Source organism: Artemia sp. Qi Xiang Cuo, chromosome 8 (genome assembly GCF_049724085.1).
Source record: "Artemia sp. Qi Xiang Cuo chromosome 8, ASM4972408v1, whole genome shotgun sequence".
Taxonomy (NCBI): domain Eukaryota; kingdom Metazoa; phylum Arthropoda; class Branchiopoda; order Anostraca; family Artemiidae; genus Artemia; species Artemia sp. Qi Xiang Cuo.
In genome coordinates this window covers 19580180-19604385 of record NC_142801.1, presented here as the reverse complement: position 1 = coordinate 19604385, position 24206 = coordinate 19580180, and the positions used below count along the sequence as shown (strand labels likewise).

Here is a 24206-nt window from a genome sequence, read left to right as displayed (position 1 = left end):
ACGCCATTAACTGTAAGACTTGTAGGGGCCGAAGAAGGCTTAAGCACAGAATTAATCACCTGTCAAATTTTTCGGATATCCTTCCCGCATTCCGAAAACTTATTTGAGTAATAAAGGGATTTGACCTTCCGGCACAAAGAGTTAAAAATATTCCCGTAGACGTTGAAACGCCGAAGACATGCAGTACTCGAAGATGACTTTGCTGACTCATAAGTTTTCCAAAGATAATATTTATCTTCTCCACTTCCTAAGAAGAAGATGGGTCCATGGGTTCCATGGGTTAAGAGAAATAGATCTTTTTGACCTTGAAGTAGAAAGGGACAGAGCACATACGTCAAGAATAGACGCTGTCACAGACTCATAAAAATAATCAAACTTTGAACAGAAATTTTTTCATCATTCCATGAGTAATCAGTTACCCGAGATCTGAAAATATATAATCCCAACTGAAAGGAGCAGGTTAAATTTGCAAAGAAAATTTTGCTACACCATGCTTAGAGGAAGTGTCAGCATTTCATCCGCGATGATTGGAAATAGATTCCACTGGACATGTAATTTTCAAGAAGCCCACTGCTTTCAACAGATTACCTATGAAAAAGAAAATACATCGAATTTCAAAATAGGTTTTCCATTTCTTTTTTTTTTACTCGAACAATGGTGCAACGACGTAAGGTTACTGGTGCAATGAAATTGAGAATATTTCCAACAATTGTGAATGCTTTTTATGGATGGTTTATGCATAAACTGTGCTTCCCAGGTTTAGAAAACGAAAAAGAATAGAAACTGTCATATTCATTTGCAGCAAAAGTATTTAGTTAATGGAAGAAAAATAGATCCTAAAATGCCAAAAAAAATAATTCAGTGATTAATCATACAACCATAGATGGAAAATAAACCTGGGCCAATAGGACACGAGAACGGTAATTTTAAGTCATAATCCCCTTCTCTGAACTATTATTTGCTGGATAATTATGGGGGAAGCAACTGTGTTTAAAGAGAACAGAGTAAATAGATTTGAGACCACCTATATTTTGCAGTAAAGGGCGCGAATTCATTTGAAATTCGGTAGGAGGGGATCTAGAGCCAGGGAGATTTTCATTTTTGTGGAATATTTCCCCTATCACAAAGCGTGACTTGTAAGCATGGGTCGTACAGTGTGTTCATATTCAAGGGCTAATAACACATTCAGGGACTAGTAACATTGTAGCACTAATCAGCAGAGTAGCAAAATTCAAAGCGATTTGAATATAAGTTTATTAAGATTTAGATCTCAATTTTTTATCCATGCTTATTTGACCCAACTAAAAATATCCCGAAAGCAGCTCCTATAGGAACCAAGACGTAGAGCAAATTTTGTAAATAGAGCAAAAAGCCTGAAATAGAGCAAAAAGCCTGAAGTCATAAACTTCATAACATAGATAATTTCTTAGACCACACTGCTTTTCCATTCACGAAAAATTAAGCGAGAAAAACGGGTTTGTTCACTGCTTTTTTGAAATTAAAACCCGTTTTTCTCGCTTAATTTTCCATAACAAACAATATGGGAAAGTGATTAAGGAAGAACACTTTGGTACTTCAACATGGATTAATTTTAATAAAATTAAAAAGTAACAGAAAGCACCACTGACAGTGCAGCGCTACTAAGCAGAGTTGCCTTATTCGAAGTGAGCGGAATTTAAATCTATCAAGATTTGGATTTCAATTTAATATCCAAGGTTAATTCGACCCAACTAAAAATTACTTCGTTTTTCGACCAATACCTAAATTTCTTTGTTTTTAAATTATTTTCATTAACCACATAATAGGTAGGGCCATATTAGTACCAAAAACAAAAGCTAATTTGAAAAAAAAAATTACCACAAATTTACCTGCTATGATCCTTTGGCAAACATGGTTCTCCTACGTTCAGCTCAACGTAAAGCAAAGTAAAAATAGGATAAAAATAATAAATACAAAAAAACTAACTCGCTTTCAAAGTGGACTCAAAAGTAGAAAAATAATTTTTCTCGTCGAGAATCTATGAATACAAGTGGAAACAAGAGATGCAAAACGGATTGGGCTTTACATAACATAGATATCAAATTGATCTAAGTTATAAATGCACAAATGAAAAAAAGTCGGTGAGTTAAAGAAAAGGAGTTAATAATTAATAATAAAAATAAACAGAACTGAAATTTTAATTAAAAGGGGTTAATGAGAATATTTTGATAGGAATGCATTGATAAGAACATGTTGCAAAAAATCCTCAGAATGGGTTGATGAGAGTCATGAAAATATGCTGATGAAAATGCGTTGATAAGAATCATGAGAATGCTGATAAGATTCAACAGTCGAACTAGCTTATAGAAAATAATTTAGTATTCAAAGGACCAAATGTTATTGGGCTATGTTGTTTGAGGTGCTTATCCTCGTTTTCCGGATGTATCGAAGAAAAAGTTAAGAGTGAAGCTCTTTGACGCTAAACTTTTGAAGAAAAGAAGAAGTAGAGTTGATCAAATTGGTGTCTAAACAGCTGCCCACCATTATCTTCTTCTATCTTCGTGATAACCGTAATACGCGTTTTACCTTCTGTGTCTAGTCCTTGGCGTCCAGCTCGACCGATCATCTGTCGATAAGCTAGTGAGTCCATAACAGATTTTCCGAACATTGGTGACCTGATAATTACTCTTCTTGCCGGCAGATTTACACCAGAAGACAACGTAGATGTGGCAACTAAAACTTTTATTGCACCATTCCGAAAAGAACCTAAAATAAGAATACCAAGTCAGTTTATTTTAAAGGTGGAGTAAAGCACCGCAAAAGGAGTGAGAAAGACAAAAGGCAGATTTACAGAAGACAGAAGTGACAAATAAATAGTGGCAATACAGAAGTGGTAAACAAAACTTATATTGCATCACTCCAAATATAGCCTAAAATTAGAATATTACGCTAGCTTTTCACGTTAGCTCGTTGGTAAAAGGGAAGAAAGGCAACCACGCCCGACTGAGAAAAAAAACTCACTAAAAGGCAAAAATCCGTCAACATTCTGCCTCTTGCACTTTACTTAAACCTAAACAGATTCCTTCATAAACTCCCAGCAAACATCTTAAAATTTTTATTTAGTTCACAATTTTGTGTATTTTTCAATTAAAAGGAAAAGAAAGGAAAAACAGCGCCAAAAATAGGTGTCCTTTTAAAATAGTAACTCAAAATTGATTGCCAAAAATATATTTGGTTTTGGATTGTTATTCTCCTGCAAACTTGATTACATTTTTTAAAATTAATATTATCGTCTTTTAGTTTTGTCTTATTAATATTAGTTTTTAATATTATGGTCATTCTCTCACATTGTTTTCAATAAAGTGCAAATTACCTTCTAACCTTAAGACGATTTGGGGGGGGGGGGGGGGTTAGCGCAGCAATTATTAGTGAACGTTTCGGTTTACTTTAAGTTTGACTATAGCATCTATTTTAACTTCTATTTGTTTTAACACAAACAGAAAAAAAATAATAAATGTTGGTTTTAGGTTTAACAGGCATTTGATTCAGCAGAAAGAAAAGCTTTAGGTAAGGTCACATCCTTGTCAGGTCAGTTCTATCTGAAAGTCTGTTAATCAACAAGGATCCGGCAAAAAAGTTGTCGAAAACCAGCTAGCGTCTTATTTCTCTGCTGTTGGGAAAACCACTAGCTATTTCCCCAGCACCTTCTGATCCAGATTAAGTCTTATTTAGGCCCGTTTTGTCTAAAAACAAAGATACTGGAGCCCGTAACTGAGTCCAAGATTGTCTCTTCCATACAAGGTACTTCCTCGTCAGACCCACATGATGTTCCTATAAAGGCTACCAAGCTCATTTTACCAGCAATTCTTTCACCCTTAACTTAGCTTGTTCCAATTTCTTTTGATCTTGGTATTTTTTAAGAATCACGAAAAAAAAGTCCAAGGGTATTAGTTATTTTTAAATGTGGTTCAAAAAAGAGATCCTCCAAATTACAGACCAATCGCTCTTCCGTCAGTATTCAGCAAGATTTTTGAAAGGTCGTGCTATCAAGACTGACCTGTTAAGTCTCTGTCTCTTGACCTGTTAAGTTCAGTCTCTGTTGATCTGTTAATTCAGTCTCTGACCTGTTAAGAGCTATTTGTGTTAAAAAAGGATTATATTTCGGAATCAATTAGAGACTAAATATATTTCGTCATTGACATCTGACCAGTGTACAATAGTTAAATTTTAAGCCGGATTAACTATGGAATATATTGTAACATTGAGAGTATAGACATATATGGACTTTAAAGCTGTTTTTAATGGTAGCATATGAAATCTTGGTGGACTTTTTTTTTTACCTGGATAATGGATTAATTTTGGCTATGTTTTGAACCAAGACTGTTTTGGGCTGAGCTAAGCAAAGTGATAATGTTTTCGCATTCAGCTATTCTTAATTTTATCCAATCAAACATTCGATCGGGTATTGATGATGAAGTTATTATTAGTCATGCAGTGGAGTTTTTTCCTGAAAATACTCTCAAAGATGCTAAAGTTGATTTATGGGCAGAAATATACCCCAGTAGTAAAACAGCACCAAGGAGACAAGGTGATAATGCCTCCGCTCGGCACGTGAAAGATATGATTGATTTGCTTCGGAAGTGTGAAAATAAGGAGCTAACAGTGCCAACGTACGTAATTATTTCACCCACTGAAGTGCCTGTAATTCCTGCTGTTGCTTATCACAAACTTGCTCCCAAAATTTGTGCCCTGGATAGCACCCTCGACGTCATTAAATAAAAGATAACAGCTTATGATTTAAATTCTCCGTCACTTCCCACTCCTTATGCTATTCCTTATATTGAAAGCGCTAGCTGCCATTATCATTTCGAAAGTGCCTACTAATCTTGACGTCCTTTCAAAACGGGCTCATGCTATTAATAAAATCCCTGGTGATGAAGCTATTCACAACATAAGGCCTTCTGGAGATAAACTGCTTGTTCAGATTAGTCAATCTGCAGCAAAGATTTTCAGCGAGGCGGTTCCAACCGTATTGAATAGCTGTGACATCATGATTCAAGAAAAGAAATTTCATGGGATTGTTAAGGGGGTGCCCGCTAATTATGAGGCGATATTTTTTAAGAAATGTGAAGGTGTCATCGACGCTGAACGTTTGGAAAAATCCTTGGCTGTGAAAATTACCTTTGCTGATGCTGTCGCCCAGAGTAATAGCCTACGACTCGGGCTCAAAGTGGGCTATGAATCATTCCTGGTTTTTGAATTCCTGCGGCCACCCCGTCGCTGTGATAATTGTCAATCTCCCAATCACATGAAAACCAAATGTGATAGGTCAACAAAATGCAGTTGCTATGCCAGATCTCATGTATCATCCCGTGATTCCCCCTGTATTTTTGATCAAAAAGACACGAATGGTGAGAGTAATCATATATCCTATAGCTTAAAATGTCGTATTCTGCGTAATGTCCTGAGTAAACGTGTGATTCGGAAATGACTGTCGAATTGTCCGTCTCAATCTGCTCTTTTAATATCAATGGCACGAAAGATAAAGATGGCTCATTAAATCAAAAAATGAATGATTTTGACATTTTGTTCTTGCAAGAACATTTACTTCCCGCCATCTTTGTTAACTCTCTATGAAGAAGTAGCCACCATATTGTCTTTACCACCAATGCCCGAAAAACAAAAGGCCGACCTTCCAGGGGCCTTGCATGTGTTATCAAACGATTAGCTACTCCTTTGTCGCCTATCTTATTCCCTTTCTCTGATAACATTATGGCATCACCAATTGGTCACCTTGTATTTATAAATGTATATCTTCCGTGCAACTAGAAACGTCTAGCTTTACTTACTAAGTTTTCTAATGCCTGCTCATCCCTCAAGACTCTATTATGCAATATTGAAAAGCATGGGTATTGTTGGATAATGATAGGTGACTTCAGTTGTGATGTTCATAGCTCCTCTACTCGTGCCACCCTAGTTTTAGATTCGTTGCCCATTGGTTACCGCATAGTACCCAAAGCTCTTAATTACAGTTATATTCATAATAGTGGTACTGTGACCAATATTGATCATTGTATTTGCTCTGCCGATGTTCCCTGTTCTGTCGTTAATGTTGACGAAAACGATCGTGATTTTGCCCACCTTCCCCTTTCCCTTGCTGTCACATTCACCACTGATCCATCTAATCATCCTTGTGCTGCTAATAAAAAATGGTGTATGAAACGAGAGTGGAGCAAAGCCAATTGCCCTTTATATATTTCTACCCTAACAGCTTTGTTGTCCTGCGTCAAGATCCCTTTTAATCTACTGTGCACGAGTGTTTTTCGCCACAAGCCAGAGTGCAACTGAATGTTTATTATCTTCACTTAGTTAAGTGCATGAAACAAGCTGAGAATGTAGCTGTTCCCCTTGTCCGGGTTAAACTCAAAACTCGAAGTCCAATTTGGAAAGAAGACCCGAGTATTAAAGCCGTCAAAAATCGTGCTAAACTCTGGCTTCGCATCTGGATTGGGTGTTGGCGGCCCTTGCGAGGCCAAGTGTTTGATATAAAGAGTAAGACAAAAGCGGAGTTTAAACGGTATCTTCGTTTGGTTCGATATAATGGTGCTGAGTTCCCTAAAAGTGCAGTACAATGGAAGGAAGTCATTAATACGTCTAAATTTGATTCATTAGGGAACAATGATGTTTTCCCAGATCCGTCTTGGCTTGGGTATTATAAAAATATTTTTTGTAAGATTTATTATAATGTTCATTATCATTTTCAGTGCTTAATTTATAAATTTTTGCTATCTAAAATTTTGCAACGTCATGTTATTCCCGGCTCAAGTAAAAGCATTGTTAATTGTATGCTTAAACTTAAGTCTAAATCAAGTGATCTTGATGGGATTAGCGCTCACCATTTACGTTGTGAATTGTCCGGCACTAGTCGCTCAGCTCCAGCTACTTTTTCAGTTCTGTTTATTTTTGTCAATGGTGCCTGATTCCTTCCTTTGCGGAACGGTCTCTTCGATTCTTAAACGCGAAAAAGACCCTTTTGATTGCAGTTCATATAGGCCCATCACTGTTGCTTGCAATATTAGTAAGGTTTTTGAATGTTCTGCTCCCATATATTATTGAACGAACTGCGAAAGACTCTAACCAATTTGGATTTCAACTTCATATTGGGTGTCAACATGCGCATAAGGTTTTAGCTTCGACTCTTTATGATGCCCAGTCTTAAGGTTATGAATTACATATTTGCACTTTGGATTTATCTAAAGGCTTCGATAGTATTTGCCATGCACAAATGTGGCACTCTTTGTCAGAGTTTGGAGTGAACCCTTCTGTCATTCATGTACTTAAATTTGGGTATAGTAATTCGTTTCTTCGTTCAAAACTTGGTAGAGGGTACTGCGGTAATATACCAGTTCAATCTGGAGTACCAGTGCTATCACCTTATCTATTTAATGCTTGCATTCAAAATGTGTTGTTAATAATCAAGCCTTCGTATTTTTAAAATTTATCTGATGTGTCTCATATTGCGTATGCGGACGACTTGCTAGTTTTAAGCCGAACCAAGTCTATTTTGGCATTGTCGGTGCAACGTATTTCTATTATGTCTCGGGGTGTTGGTCTGCTTTAGAATGTTGACGAATGCGAATATTTAGTTTTCAATTCCAAATCATCAGCTCATAATTTGTCCTGTGGATCCTCAGTAATTTGCAATGTTGCGAGTTTGCGGTGGTTAGGGATTAGTATTTTCCCTACACTGACTTTTTTGCGCATTCAAGTCTTGAGAAATGTTAAAAAAAGTTGAAGATCGGATATGCGAAAATTGTACCTAACCTAGAAAAATATTCACGCCGAGCTTTAGCTGAAATGTATTCCACATATTGTCACCATTCTGTCTTGTTTTTAAGTGGAATGTATTTGTCATTGAATAAGAATGATTTGCGCCAGATCCGTATCGCTTATTTTAGATATTGCAAATTTTTATTGTACCTTCCCACTTCATATCGTAATGCACGTATTATTGTGAAGTATGGTGCTACCGACATTATCCAATCCTTTGAATTGCTTAGTAATAATTTTGACAAGAAATTCCTTTGTGTCCCTTGGCCCAAACCATAATATTATCCGTGTGTTTTGTCAGTGATTAAGGTTTAAGTTATCTTTGTTTCTGTGTATTTGATTTTTTTTTCCTTTTTAGTGTACTTTACTCCGCTTGTTTACTTTACTAGTGTACTTTACTCCGCTTGTTATAAATAAATTATTATTATTATTATTAAAACATTCTTCTAGAAAACCTTAGCCATATTGGAGAGTTGCAGCCACTCATTCTTGGCACCATTCATATCTTTCAAGAAGGAATTTTTTTATTGACAATAACCGAAATGACTAATGACTCTAAATGACTTTCAAGGTTGAAATTGGAGTCCCACAAGGGTCTATCCTGGACCCAGCAATAAAATGTATATTTGTTTTTTCTCTATTCAATAAAAATGTGCAATTCAAAACATTGTTGACATTTGTGTCACCCCACTCACTCTGGTGAACCCGGGTTCCAGTCCTATTCCGATAACAGCCTAGTTGGGTTCGCTGATGACACTTCGTTATCTACAGTAGCATTAGATCAATCTTCATTGGAGAAAAATCTTCTTGCTTTATTTGAGAAAGTTCTTTCATAGTTTAATGCGAACTATTTGGCATTGAATACTTCCAAGTCTAAGTTTTTGTTGTTTTTGTTTCCTTAGAGTTCCTATGACTTTTTCAGGTTTTCAAGCGAGCACATACGTCATGTGATACTCTCCTTAGATCTGAAAGCGGTCGTCCATTTCCTTGGAATTCTTCCTGATGAAAATCTGTCTTTCAAATTGCCCTATTAGCGCTCTAAACGCTAATATTGCCAGGAATCTTGATATCTTACGTAAACTGAAGTACGCATTCCCCGAATCTTTCATACTGTTTTTTTTCTTCACTTTGATCCAATCATTTATTTCTTATTGTCTTACAACATGCATGTCTACTTTCCAGCCAAATTACTGGAGTACAGGGTCTCTCCCTGAGAAGGCAAGGCTAGTTGTAAGGATTGCAAATCCATCTGCTGTTAAACTACTACTAAACTCACTGTGCCACCAAGCTACCTGAGGCCAACATAGCAACGCACGCTCCACCTCCATCTCAATCTATTTAAAGTCTCCCTCCTAACACCCTTCCAAGAAGTTTCGATTTCTCTTAAATATTTCCCTACAAAATCCTCCCATCCCAATCGGTGATGACCTGTTTTTTGTCTGGCCGTAGTTGGTTTGCTAACAAGAACCACCTTTGGCAATCTGTCATCCAACCATTTCAACCTTTCTCTCGTTACAGCCCTAGAAAGTGGGATTGGGCCACATTTTTCACACATCTCGATGTTTGAATGCGGTCAGTCAGATGGGTATAAAAAAAATCCGTTGACAATTTCTCTGGAAAACCTCTAACATGTCCTCCTCCGTTCTTGGAGCGCCCACGGTCCAGAACCACACTTGACCATTGTCATCACTGTAGCTTCCAATATTCTAATCTTGGTTCGCAGACTCACCTTCCTATTCTTCCAAACCTTTTTCAACTGTAAAAAAAAAAAAAAAAAAAAAAAAAAAAAAAAAAAAAAACACTGGGTCTCTCTAATTCTACTTTTAACACCTTCATTGCACCCACCGTCTTTACTAATATTACTACCTAGGTAAGTGAAGATGTCCACTTAATAGATATTCTCGTTATACCCAATATTACCTTTTCACCTTCACTTATTTTCAGTCTTAGTGACTTAGTCTTCTTAACATTAATTAAAACTTATTCTTCCACCCTGAACGTAACTCTCCATTCAGTTTATGTCCTTGTATGTTTCCTTTACTTTTGCACTGCTAAATGGGACAATTCCAATTGAATTCCAGCCTCCTATTTTTGTATTTGAAAGCTGGTCATATTACGTGCGTTGTTCAGGCAATAGAAGAGTCCTTGCCACACCAACGCGTTCCGCAGACCGAACCCAAACCGAGCAAGTTCGGTCTGATTTCAATAATCTGGTTGAATCATCAAAAATATGGAATACACTTCTAGCTGTTCTACGAGGCTTTCATTCCTTTGGCACCTTCACACGTCGGGCGGTTAAATTTTAAACTTTATTTTTAATTTACAATTTATTAGAGATAATTTCTCTTCACTTATCATATTTTTTTCTTTACAAAAATTTAGATTTAATTCAATCAATCAATCAATCAATTTATTTACTGCGCCGTAATATTATAAAAATAGCATTGGCAACAATCAAATTAAAGCACTAAAAACAAATTAACTATGTACAATTATTAAACGATTCGACAAAATATGGTACAAATGAAGATACCTAGCGCTGACTTGAACTCGGTGCTGGTTGTTTCAGGACAACTTTAACAGCAGCTTTGCTCCTTGTCGCAGGACCGTCACTTCTTGGCTCTAAGAAATCCGGTAAGATGCTTCTATGTCGTTGCGAAAGAAGGCAGTGGCGGCCCAACCTCATGACGGCTTCGTGTATGCGTTGGAATAGGGTTTTGAGACCGAGCCTCTGGAGACTCTCCTCGTATGAACTGTAGGCTTCGCTGAGGATGATCCGGCAAGCCCGTTTCTACGTCTTCTCTATTTGCTTGTCCTGTTCTTTTGTTAAGCCAGGATGCCAGACTTGACAACCGTATTCCAGGGCGGGTAAGATGTATGTTTTTAGGATGTTTGTAAGGGTCAAGGTGGTCAAACCAAAGCCTTTCAGGCTCACGAACGATTTTAGTAGTACTGCTCCTTTGCTTACAATCTTGTAAACTTGGGAATCCCACTTCAGGTTTTTGTCAATAATAATTCCGATAATTTTGGCAGAGTCCACTGATTTGAGCTCAACTTCTGTTCCAATGTTGCCTATGTGTTTCTTGAGGAAGTTCATTCTCATGACAACACTTTTTTCCTTGCTGATTTTCATCCTAGTCTTCTTAGTCTCCAGTGTCAGTTCATCTAAGGCTAGCTTAAGCTCGTCTTTGGCTGTGGCTAATTGACACAAAAGAGGCAAGGAGAGGTCATCAGCAAACTTGGCCCTGTTCGGATTTTTCTTTAGTAGCTCATTGACTGCTATGACGAGATGAACAGAAAAACGATTAAAGATTACCAAAGATTATTCTTTTTGGCCGTCCGCCTCAGGCCAAACAAAAAGAAGGTCGTCTCCGAACAGAGTGAGAAGAGCTCATAAAAAAGAATTTAACAGAAAATTGGAACTTAATGGGTGGAAGGGAGAAGCTCTTCACGGGTTGCAGTGGAGAAGGGGCGTGCACAGCAGAGTTGAACTAAGTTGGCTTGGTGATGCAAAAACTTTTAGTAGTAGTAGGAGCATTACATTACTTCTTTTGATAGTTTCAGGTTATATTATACTTCTTTTTTTTAATATTTTCTGAAAAAAATTCTTTTATTTAATACAGTAGCAAAAGAGATCTCAGCAGCAATTTAAGGGTTGCCATTGAAAGTTTTGAGAGAGACAAAACACGTTATATTTTCCCTTCAAAAAATTAAACATGGCCTATAGTCGGTATATTGAGATTTGTATCCAAAATTCTAGCCTTAGACCAAAAATGACCAAAAATTCTAACCTCAGATTCTATATTAATTTTTCATCACCAGAAACACTTAAAAATGCTTTTAATAAAATCGCACCAGAAAAAAAAAAATATTTAAAAAATTTCTATATTATTTCATTAGGTAAGGAATCGCAAATGACCTAATGCTTATTCTCAGCCAGAAGATAGCAATGCTTAGAAGGGCCTAGAGGGCCAAAGTCAAGACCTGCGGGAGGGGTAAAGCTTAAAAAATACGTTTAAAATGAGAAAAAAGAAACTATACAGTTGGACGAAAATATTTCCGAGTCAGAACGAATGCCTCGACCAGATGAAACCAGTCCAAAGACCAAAATCAATGAAACCAGACGAAGGAATGGTAGTTTACACTATGGCCCGAAATTGTTCTAATTCCTACTAAAACTAATATTTAATATGGTTTAAGGTTTTTATTTGTATAATTTGTTTTTTCATTTTGTGGTAAGGGTTTAGGTAGAAGACTAGAAAAGGGAGTTTTTAATTTTGGTATATAAAAAAAGATGGAATATATATTTATGGAATAGTGTTAGAATTTTAGTTAAATATTTCGAACTTTTAATGAAGTGTTTGATTTTAGAGTTTGATTAGAATTTTTAGATTATAATAGTTAGTTTCAAGATTTGTTCAGTATTTTTAAGTTTATATACTAGGTAAGATTTAAATTTAATTGAATAATAAGAATGTATGGGGTTTATGATTGAATATAATTTTAGGGAATATAGAAATAATATAGGATTTTGTATGATTAAAAAATATATATATATATATATATATATATATATATATATATATATATATATATATATATATATATATATATATATATATATATATATAGTTTACATTTGAAGTCTTTGAGAATTAGATTATAGAGTTTAGATTTGAATTAGTGGATTTTATCTTATGTATTGAGGGGGACACGATTCGCCTGGATTGTGAAATGTTTGATTTTTGGGAAATTTATTTGAGGAAGTTGTAGCTACCCAATAACGCAAGGCCCAGCGAAAGCAGAATATGATGAAATATGGAGATTTTTAATGGAGAAATTTAACAAAAAAATTGGTCTTATGTTTTTTTGCTTTTTTATTTATGTAAATGTAGTGAAAAGTGTTTTAAACTATTTTAAGAAAAGTGAAAGTATTTTAAAGTTCAAAAATGTATATGCATTGTGAATTTGTATTTTAATGTTATATGTTATAGGCCTAATGAATGGAAACCGCACCTTGCCGCCGTGAGTAGCTAGAATGTGAATTTTGAAATTGTTGTATCGTAAATTAATGAATGGAGGATCATATGAATGGAGAAATTGATAAAAGTTTTTAGGAAAAAGGTAGATCAAACGTATTAGGAGAGAAAAAATTAGGTATGTGAGGAATTAAAAAGGTAAAGTAAAGGAAATGATAGTGAAATAGTGAGGAATTAGATTACAATTAAGCAGGGAGTCTTAGAGTAAAAAAAAGGAAAGAAGTGAGATTGATTTTTTATTTTATTTCAGGAGTACGAAAGAAAAAAAACAACAGCCGGTTGGATTCTATCCATTACATGAAGTATCACCAACCCATCATCAAGAAAACGAAAAAGAAGAGGAAACCAGAAAAGGAGTTACGTCCAGGATATTTCAGTATAGACCAAAGAACGCTGGATAAAGGAAATAAAAGACGAAGAATTTGAAATATGAATTAGAAAAGGATAATGTATATAGTCTATTTTTGAAAAAAAAACTAATATTTCAATGGTTTCTTTGTAATTTCTTGAAAACCAGCAGAGACACCCTTGCTCCTTTCCAACTTACCAGCCTTCTAGATGGACGTACGTAGCTTCTTCTCTAGGGGGGGGGGGGCAGGCAATTCTGTGATGAAGACAGGGGGGCTGAAGTTATATTGACAGTTCACAAAACCTTACATTACCTCCAAGTTCTATCATACCTATGAAATATTTATTAATAAGTAATCACCCAAAATCATAAATCATCAATAAGCTTCAGCATTAATCAATCTTCTTGGATTAGAGCTAAATCTTTCCAAGACATTATGGATAGTTGCTTCTTGTTTGACATTTATTCCGTCATTCCGGCTGTTTATTTTCAGCCTTTTCAACAATCTATCTTTCATCAACTGCTATTTTAGCCATCTACCTTTTTTCAACTGCTTTTTCAATCATCTGCTTTTTCAGCCATATCTAGCGTAAATTTAAAGTTCTAGGGGGATAGCTTCCCCCCCCCCCTCTGCTCTCCCCCTTCCGTACGCCCATGACCCTCAGCCTGATTACTTGTGAAGTTAAACTAATTTTTACACAATTTTATATCAATCCATTAAATGGTCTCAAAGGGCCATCAGGTCCCGATTCCACGGTGATAATATTATACGACAATGTTAAATGAAAAATTATGAAAAATTATTAATACACTTTGTAAAATTTATTTTTTTAAATTTGTTACGGTCTTGCTTGTTTTCTTTATTCTAAGAACCGTTTAAGCCTCCCTTTTTCTGTTTATGCCTCTGTTTAGTCTACTTGATGATTTCTATTCATTCTATTCACAACCAACAAAAGTTGTAACTAATAAGATCAAAACTTGTCAGCAGACCAGTTTAACCGAAAAATATTACAAAAGAAAATAAAAACAGATACGACGTGCATTAATGCCAATGGATTTGCGTCATAGAGAAAGTGATTAATTTTTTTTTTTTTTTTTTACAGTTGAAGGGAAAACATCCTTTAGCCTTTCACAACCCTCGTAATTTGGTTCTTATTTAAAGGACATTGAAAAAAAAGTTCGAAATCAACAAGTTTAAAAAAAAAATCATTAGTCATATAATCTTATCACTGGACCACCAGAAAAACTTACACTAATAAACGTAGTTCTTCTCGACCTTGCTAAGGCCTCTGACAAAGTACGTCATTGATTTCATTTGCACTTTTCTTTTTTTTATACTTCAAGATGTGGCTATCTGAATAAAAAAAGACTTTCTGAAGGATTCCTTTCAACAAGCCAAAAATTTTACTGGGATTTATTATTCCTGGCTCCTTGAATTTAATACGGGTAGGTGCAATGTTTTTCACTTAGGACAAAACAACCCCGAACAAACATATACCATTAGCAACAGCTTGAACACCTTACGCCCAGTAGAGTTAGTGAGTGGGGAAAGGGGTGTTAATGCGATTGTTGATTCCGATTCAAAATTTGGTTCTCACATTCAGCAATTCTCAGCCAATGCCAGCAGAGCCCATTGCCTGATAAAATGTAATGTGTCAAAACAGATATGAATTTATGAATTCATGGTTTTTGATTATGGTTTATGGTTTTATGGTTTTTGATTATGGTTTATTTATGGTTTATGGTTATGAATTTACATTTTTTGATTATAGTTTATGGTTTTGATTATGGTTTATTTAAGGTTTATGGTTATGAATTTTTGGTTTTTGAGCTCTATAAAGGCTTAGAACAGCCGAGGCTTGAAGTAGGAACTGTATTAGCCAACTGAAGCTTCCAAACAAATAGTGAAGGGCTAGACCACGATCAAAAAAGAGTAACTTAACTTGTATCATACTTTAAGGATAAGCCTTAATAGGATTACCTCAAAGCCATCAAACCATCAACAGTCATCTTTGCGGAAAACATAGGTGACATGTTCCAAAACTAAAAAATTCTTAGAATCCTTATTCTTAACAAACTTCTGAAGGTTGACAAAAGAAGGTCCCTTAAGGACCTCTAAAGAAGTTGACAAAAAGAGGTCTTAGGTCCCTAGATAGGGACCTAAGAAGCCTTATGGACAAGGCCGTACCCAGCGAGGGGGGGGGGTAGGGGGGTTTCAACCCTTTCCCCCCCCCCCCCCCGAAACGTTTTTCTGACTCGTAAAAACGTAACAAAAATCGATATAAACAAATTTTTTATGCGTTTTTTTTAGGTTATTTGTGTAACCCCTCCCCCCACCCCCGAAAAAAAAAACTTTGAGTAAAACTCACTCCGAAAAAAAATCCTGAGTACGGCTTTGCTTATGGACCCACGCAAAATAGCCGAAGAGAAGAGACTCTAGCTGCCGTTCTGCCAAAGCACATAAGAATTGTTCGGACAAAAAGTAGAAAGGGAAGCTGTAGAAGTACGACAGGAAACATTAGTCAATCGTCCGATCCTGAATGAGATCCAAAGGAAAAAATATCCTCATTTCACTTCAAGTTGTGGTTAAGCCCCATCTTCGTTGGTTTAATAAAGTCATAAAGCCATTTGTGTTAATGAAGGAGTTGAGCGATAAGTGCTAAGTTAGTGGTATAAGGGTGCATGAGGTTGTAGTTATGTTTTGTTTTTTAAACCGCTTCTGAGGTTAAAGTTAATTATCATTATATTTTTTTTTCTTTTTGTGGATTTGTTTGGTTATCCATCTTCCATATCATCCAATGGCAATTGGAAGGGATGTGTTTATGTCATATTTTTTGTCAATAATTGATATTAAATTTTAAAAGAGGATTTTACATCTGAGTAAGCTCATATACAAATTGCAAAGAGTGGATTTCGCCTCATTATAATTCATGAGTAAGACAGTTAGAAGACATCAAGCCTTTATCTCCTTTATTAGCCTCCTTATTAGTGGATACAAGAGGATTAGAGGACACTGATCCTCCATCTTCTTCCAAACCAATAGCAATTCCTAGCATGTCACTGGGTTGTGCTTCAATACTACGATGAATACAAAAATAGAGCGTATTCTACTTTAGTGTTCTCATTGCCTTTCGCCTTATCAAACAGTTCGCTGTAACGAAAAGTAAGTAAGGAGCGACCCGGCTCAATAGTAACCGAAACTCTAAAAACCGGAATTTTGATACCGACAATTACATCAATAGAATCAGATTTTTATGCTGATTTCAAATATATAAGTTTAGTTTTACCCATCAAAAGTTACGCGCTTGAGAAAATTTGCCTAATTTTCGAAAAAAGGGGAAACACCCCCAAAAAGTCATAGAACTTTAATGGAAATCACACCATCGGATTCAGCGTATCAGAAAACCTTGCGGAAGTTTCAAGCTTCTATCTGCAAAAATGTGGAATTTTGTAATTTTTTTGTCAGAAGAAAGATGACGGATGCGTTTTTTTTTTTTTTTTTTTTTCCTATGGGTGATCGTATCGATCCATCAGTCCTAAAATATCGTAAGAGGGCTCATTTGAACGGAAATTAAAAGTTCTAGTGCCCTTTTTAAATGACCAAAAAAATTGGAGTGCAACTTGGCCCCCTCCCACGCTCATTTTTTCCCAAAGTCACCCAATCAAAATTTTGAGATAGCCATTTTGTTCATCATAGTCGAAATCTAATAAATATGTCTTTGAGGATGACTTAATCCCCCACAGTTCCCGAGGGAAGGGCTGGAAGTTATGAACTTTGCCCATTGTTTACATATAGTATTGGTTAATGTGAAGTATAAAGACGTTTCAGGAGAGATTTTTTTCTGATGGGGGGGGGGGTCTCGGAGGAGGGGGTTACGGGGGAGGATCCTTCAATGGAGGAAGTTTCCTTGGGGGGAGGGAAATTTCTATGAAGGGGGTGCTGGATTTCCCAGTCTTATTTAAAAAACGATCAGAAATTTAAAAAAAAACTAGTTTTTTCAACTGATAGTAAGGAGCAGCCTTAAAACTTAAAAAAAACCAGAAATTATTACGTATATGAGGGGGTTCGTCCCCTAGTCAATACCTCGCCCTTTTTGCTAAAGTTTTCTTTAGTACTTTCAAAAGGACTATCTATTCTAATTAACCGGCCTTTGTGATTCGAACAAAATTCGAACTTTAGCGTAAAGAGCAAGGTATCGACTAGGGGGCAAACTCCCTAATATACGTAATAAAACATACGAATATAGAAGTTCGTTACGTAAGTTACGTCAGAACAAAAAATTGAGAAAGCCATTTAGCCAAAAAAGTAAAATTAATATGCAAATTTTGTTTTAATTATTCATGTACGGTGAGCCAAAATCAAAGCTACATTAATTCAAAACACTCAGAAAATAAATAAAAAAACAGAGTTTTTTTAAGACAATGTTAGGAGCGACATTAAAACTTAATAAGAAGAGAAATTATTCCGTATATGAAAGGGGTTGTCACCTCTTCATCACCTGGCTCTTTGCGCTAAACTTTGAATCTGTCACAAAACTTTTTTTTAAACAATAAAAAACTTTAGCGTAAAGAGCGAGGCGTTGAGGAGGGGACAGCCCCTTTCATATACGGAATAATTTCTGTTCGTTTTAAGTTTTGATGTCGCTCCTTACTTTCAGCTAAAAAAAACTTGCTTTTTTATTTAATTTACGCTATAGCCCAAAATGAAAGATCCTTATTACCATTATTTTACTAGCTGCTAAACCATTTAATGTAAGATTTTAAGGGAAACGATTTTTCCGTAGTCATACTCAGCACAATCCTTCATTCTCAAGAGGGCGCATACCCTGATTTTCTAAGGTGGCACCCCCAAGAAGATGTTTCATATTTGAAGTCGACAAAAAAGGCACTTTAGCACTGGAAGTTAGACAAAGAGTGGAGACATTTCATTTAACGCTTGAAAATCTCCAATGCCAGTCATAACATATTATTTTTTAATTCAAGCTTTAATATTACTAGCAAAAAAGAATCAGGGAAAATCGTGAATTTAATTTTTAATTCTAAATACCTCCATGTGCAGTAATGTAGTTTTTGGTACTTGCAGGTACTGAATTTAAAGAGACAGAAACATGGTTAAAATCAACATAAATAAGCCAAAAAATAGCATTAACAAGATATAGTTGTCTGTGGGAATTAAAAGATTGTTAATGTTAATTTTTTACGGAAGAGAAATTGACACCCAAAGAGTGTTGTGTACACCCGGCGCTAGTGTTGACAGAAAAAAAACCATCAATTCCATCTAGTGTGTGGCGACACTTGGCACTTTTTCGATCTCTATAACCTTTTTTTCTGTTAGAAACTGAGATTAGATACTTATTACTACCCTAATTTTACCCATTAAACTAATTATTTTTGTTATTATGCTTAAGAAAAATACCAAGTGTCGCCAAGTGCTAGATGGCGTGGATGTGTTTTTTTTCGACACCAGTGCCAGTTTCCATTCTTATAAGTTATCTATAGTAATATATAATATGTAGAATCATTGTTACCATCAACGTGGAAACAGTGACAAAAATTTAGTAATGCCCTAAAAACTTCACACTTTTGAAACAGCCAAAAGAAAATCCAAAGAAATCGTGCTTTTCAGGCAGGAATAGACTTAAGACAGTCATGCCCTGACATTTTGCCCACTTGACCCATTTTAGGTCTATTCACATAGACCTAAATAGACCAGGAAAACCACGATTTTCTAAGATTTTTCTTTTTTTCCAAATTATGAAGTTTTTTGGCAGATAACGTTTTCGTCAGTGCGACCAGTTGAACCGTGTAAACAAATATACAAAAATAATTAGATTAATTTGACAATGCTAGACAATGCTGTTCGTCTGTAAAAATTCACGCATTTATGATCTATTAATTCCTAAAGCCAAATACACCTTCAAAGGATAGCTAAACCTTCTTATGCTCTTGGGTTTCGTAGTTTTTAGCTTATTTTGGCTGATTTTTCACAGACATTCCTCTTTTTTAAGCTTAACCTGCCATTGCCAAAAAATACATAGTTACATAAGAAGCCAGGGGCGGTTGTGGCCTCTCTTGTGCCCGGGGTATAATCTTGATTACCCACCCACCCCCTCCCTCTTTCTCCCACAAAATCTTCAGGCCAAAGTTTAACGAGATATTCATACATTAACAAAATTATTTTTAACTTATTGATTGATAATTTAGGTTTTATTTATTTTTAGTTCATTATTGAAATTATTCAATTATTATTAATTATTTAATTTAATAATCTTAATAAGTATTATTTAATTATTAATTATTTTCATTTAGTAACTGCATCCTTTACTTTATTTTAATAAAAATAAATTTCAAAAACTAGAAAATGATTAGAACCGTTAGATTATTTAATTCAAATTTTGCGCCCCTAAAATTTCTGCGCCCAGGGCAAGTGGCTATGTCCCTCCCCTAAAACAGCCTCTGTATAAGGACCTTTTTCATTAGAAACTGAATTCCCAATTTTTTTCTAATTCTTGTAAGAAATATGTGGTTACGTAACTTCTACTCGATTAATTCAAACAATGAGATTAGATTTTCACTGTCCTTGATACTTGAAATAAAGTCACAACAATATCATACCTTCTATTATATCTCTTTCATCGAAAGTCAATCCAGCGTGATGAAAAGCAACACCATAACGGATAGTACGAGACAACACATTGTCTAAGCCTGCTGGACAATTCTTCAAGTGTTCCAATGATTCAGTGGTTTTTGTATTATCAATGCACGATTGTAGGTTGTTGGCTAAAGTGGCTATATCATCGTCTCCCTCTCGCATTTCTGGCTTACCTGCAGCAGACAATATTTAGATACCTAATGAGAATTCCCTCAAACAATCAACACCAAAAGGTGATATAACCTGCCATTGCCAAAAGTGATTCACCTTTTTGTGCAATTTTCTCAGGAGCATTAATGGACTCCTTTAGCTTTCTGCTATAGTAACTAACAAGTCAATCCAAGCGTACGCTGGAATCAGACTTTAATAAATTGTCTCTGAATGAGCGAGGTAATTTTTTTTCCTAATTTTTCTGAAAAATATTTGGTTACCTAACATCTACTGAATCAATTCAAACAATGAGATTAGATTTTTACTGGCCTTGATACTTGAAAGAAAGTCACAACAATATCATACCTTCTATTATATCTCTTTCATCGAAAGTCAATAACAGAACAATAAATTTTATTTGACAATTGGAAGAACAATGAGATTCATGAGATTCAAGAAAATTTACTCAATACCAAAGGTAAATCACCAAAAGGTGATTTTTTTACAGGCAAAAAAAGGTGATATAATACAAAACTAATTTTATTCACCCAATTATTGACATTAGATCGATATTAAGGATAAGATCGATACATAAGATCGATATATTCCCTCTGATACCAGCGTTTTTGCAACAAGCCTGCAGCAGTAACTTGCTCCAAAATAACAAGAAAATTGTATCACTGGATTCAATAGACTAAGATCTATCCATTCACCGAGCCATAATTATGATACTGCACAGACTTTTCCTTGGGGAAGAAAAAAAAAAGTCCTTCTTATAGCAATTTCTAATGTATTTCCAAAATCTTCAAAAATGTAATTTGGCGGATGGAGAGACTTGAATCTCAGCTATGGAATGGTGTAAACATTTTTGTCTTGCATTGAAACATTAAACCCGTAAGAGAGCAGAAAAGCAACATACTAAAAATTACATAGTGAACATAAACCTTAAAATCTGTAAATGAACAGATAAGAAAGAGAGAGCGAGAGAGAGAGAGAGAGAGAGAGAGAGAGAGAGAGAGAGAGAGAGAGAGAGAGAGAGAGAGAGAGGGTGAAAGAGAAAAATATCAACATTAGCAGATTGAAAGATAAAAACTAGCTATAGCAGCTGAGCTATAGCAACAAAATGGTATAAAAAAGAGGTAACGACAAGAAAATTCAGAGGCCTGAAAAAAAAACACAAGAAAAGGCCAAAACTGAATTTCCATACTGGAACTACGTAAATCCAACCTGAAACTTAACAATTAGCAAATGACTAATTTTGACCTGTATTTAACAAAACAAATATCAATACAAATACAAAATATTGTATTTCGATTTGTAACTGGAAATTTATATTGGAGAAAAACACAGATTATTTTAAGCAAAAATTAAATTATTGGAGGATAGTATAGGCGAATTTAAGATCTCTTAAATATTCTAAAGTAAATTTGCCCAAGACGAAAAGTGAAAGATCTCAATTTAGTTTGATATATACTGTACAATCACTTCTCAACGTATTTTGCATTCAATATTTGTGATTAAATTCCTATTAATGCCCATCAACATCAGTGAGGGGTGAAAGGACTTTGAATCAGCGTGGAGATTATGATTTCTTTCAAAAACAATAATTTCTTAGACCAAACTGCTTTTCCATTTACAAAAACTGAGAGAGAAAAAACGAATTTAATTTAAAGAAAGCAGTAGAACAAAATAAAAGATAAAAAACACAGCAACAAAACTTTAAATAATGAAAAATGTCCGAATATTTTGTTTGTCATTTTAGATCCGAATATTTTTTTTATAACTTTGGTATTTGGTTCTCGCTTTCTTTAGACGAGTTCATTTAAAAAGTTTGGTTTTTTTCCTACATTTTTTTTTCTTCATTGAAAAAGGCTCCCGGACGTGGAGCCAAAAATTCGGATATTTTTTTATTGTTTAAAGTTTTGTTGCTGCGTTTTTTATCTTTTATTTTGTTCTACTGCTTTATTTAAATTAAGCCCGTTTTTTCTCTCTCTATTTTATTCGAAATAAACACTAGAGTGACTAAGTTCTTACTTCATTACATTCAAAATTTTATATGGTACTTGTATGATATACCCCCTACCGCTCAAGTTGTTTCTGCATTGACGCACTGTATACCGGCTTTTTTTCGCTAGTTTCTTTTAACTAAGCGTGAGAAAAGACAAAGACAAGTGATAGAATAGATGGGAAATATATAATTTAAGCTATATATTTCCGCATTAGGGGGAGTGGGGGTAAAGTATTGGACAGTGTGAAGTCAGAAAACAATTATTACTTCAAAACATCAGAACAATTGGAGCTAACACGAATTTGCATGCAGACCCACCGTACCTTACCCCTCCCCCCCTAATGTGCAAATATATAGGCCAAATTTGTTTCTAAAGTATTATATTTTTATCATACTTAGGTATAGAATAGAATATAATTTATTGACACAAAAGCACAAAGGGCCGTGGTCACAAAAAAAAGACCCTTTCATACAAACATAAATTGGCACAAAAGTATAATCTAGGCTAGTGAACTATCACCCTCACCCCTAATCTTCAAAAAAACCTTTCTCTACGTTCTATACCCATCGTCAGGAACCTTCCAAATCTCTTTATACCTTTCATATCTTTCCTTGCTGATAAATGTATTATCTCATCTCTCTCCCAAGCCTCAACCCCAAACAATTATTTCCTTAAATCTTTTAATTCACTACACTTCCCCACAAAATGAACCAAATCTTCCTCTTTCTCGCACATGGGACAGAAGTCCAGTAGGGGGTATATCATACAAGTATCTTTTATACTTATTAGATGTTGAAAGTCCCTCTTAGTTTAGCCCTCCCTAATGCCTAAATATAGCCCTGAGCTATATACAAAGGTTTGCTATTTTTCAAAATTGGCGTTATTTGGCATTGTAAACCCACTGTTGACATGAAATAAGTGCACAAAAAAGGTAAACCAACAAATCAGCATAATTTTGCATACAGCCGAGGGCCATATCCAGGCGTTAAGCGGCAGGGGGAAATTAAACTGGAAGAAACTATAAAAATCCAATAAATAAAAATTTTTGAAGGTTCTGAAGTAAGGCATTGATATACATGTAATCAGATTCAATACCCGTCAATATTATGTCAATTAAAAGAAATTCAGATCCAAGAGCTCCTAATTCTATATAATTTTCCACATATTTCAGTTCCAAACCATTCCTCAAATTTTCCGCAATTCTGAAATTTTTAATAAGGAAAATAACTTTGGAATTGGAGTTCTGCTAAAAAAAAAAAAAAAAAAAAAAAAAAAAAAAAAAAAAAAAAAAAAAAAAAACAATGAACAAAAGCGTTTTACCAACACTTCATCCACTGAAACAGCAAGGCGTCCTTAGGGAGAGCAAGAAATAAAAACAACTAAAGGGCAGCTTATACAATAAAAAAGAAAAAGAAGCTAAAATAAATTAAAAACACAGAAGAACTAAAATAAATTACTCATAAAAGTAAACTGAATACATAAGAGAAGACCAAATACAATTCAAGTATACAATTTAGTTGCTTGTGTCCAATCCGGAACGTAATTTTAAACAAATCTTAAACCTGAACACATTTTCAGTCTCAAGAAAAATAATTTTTATCCCAAATTCATTGGGAGAGAAGAACATGAAAAAGAGAAACACATACTTAGCTTCCAAAACTCCTGGGCTATGTTCCCGGCAAGTTTTTCACACCAAGCTTTGGTGGGACAGAACACAAGAACCGAATGACCTCGCACAACAGTATCCAAACACAAAAACACTACATCATCACAATCTCCCTGAAAGAGAAAAGGACGTTCAAGTACAGTTCAAGGACGTTAAAGAGACATTCTGTTTAGATTGGGGGGGGGGGGTCACCCATCGCATTCTGCAAGGGATTTTATGTCTCCAAAACTGTATTTTAGATATTTTTTTCAAATCGGACCAATTCTACGTGGATATTCCATATCTTTTTCTGTCTTCTGAGTACTGGCATTAGAAACACTTTAGGAAATTGAGAAAGAGCTTAGGATGGAGGTAATAAGCCTTGAATGTACAAATGGCATTAGAAGTGCTTTAAGAAATTACGGAAGATAATCTATACCAAAAAAATAGCTTAGGATGGAGGTATTGAACTCTGAGTTATAAATGGCATTAAAAATGGTTAAAGGAATAACAGAGTAGCATATGTACCACTGAATCAGTTTGGAATGGAGGT

The 24206-nt window shown here is 35.1% G+C and overlaps 1 protein-coding gene across 3 annotated transcripts in view; it reads right to left on the bottom strand.

The window, feature by feature from the left end:
• Positions 1-24206, bottom strand: part of PolQ (DNA polymerase theta) — a 214211-nt gene that overhangs the window by 101345 nt on the left and 88660 nt on the right. For all 3 annotated transcript variants that reach the window (XM_089093273.1, XM_089093272.1, XM_089093274.1), the window contains exons 8-10: positions 23655-23787; positions 19813-20022; positions 2566-2745 (exon numbers count right to left, since the gene is read on the bottom strand). In XM_089093273.1, coding sequence (XP_088949399.1) covers positions 2566-2745; positions 19813-20022; positions 23655-23787 — 523 coding nt within the window. The remainder of the gene's footprint in view (positions 1-2565; positions 2746-19812; positions 20023-23654; positions 23788-24206) is intronic.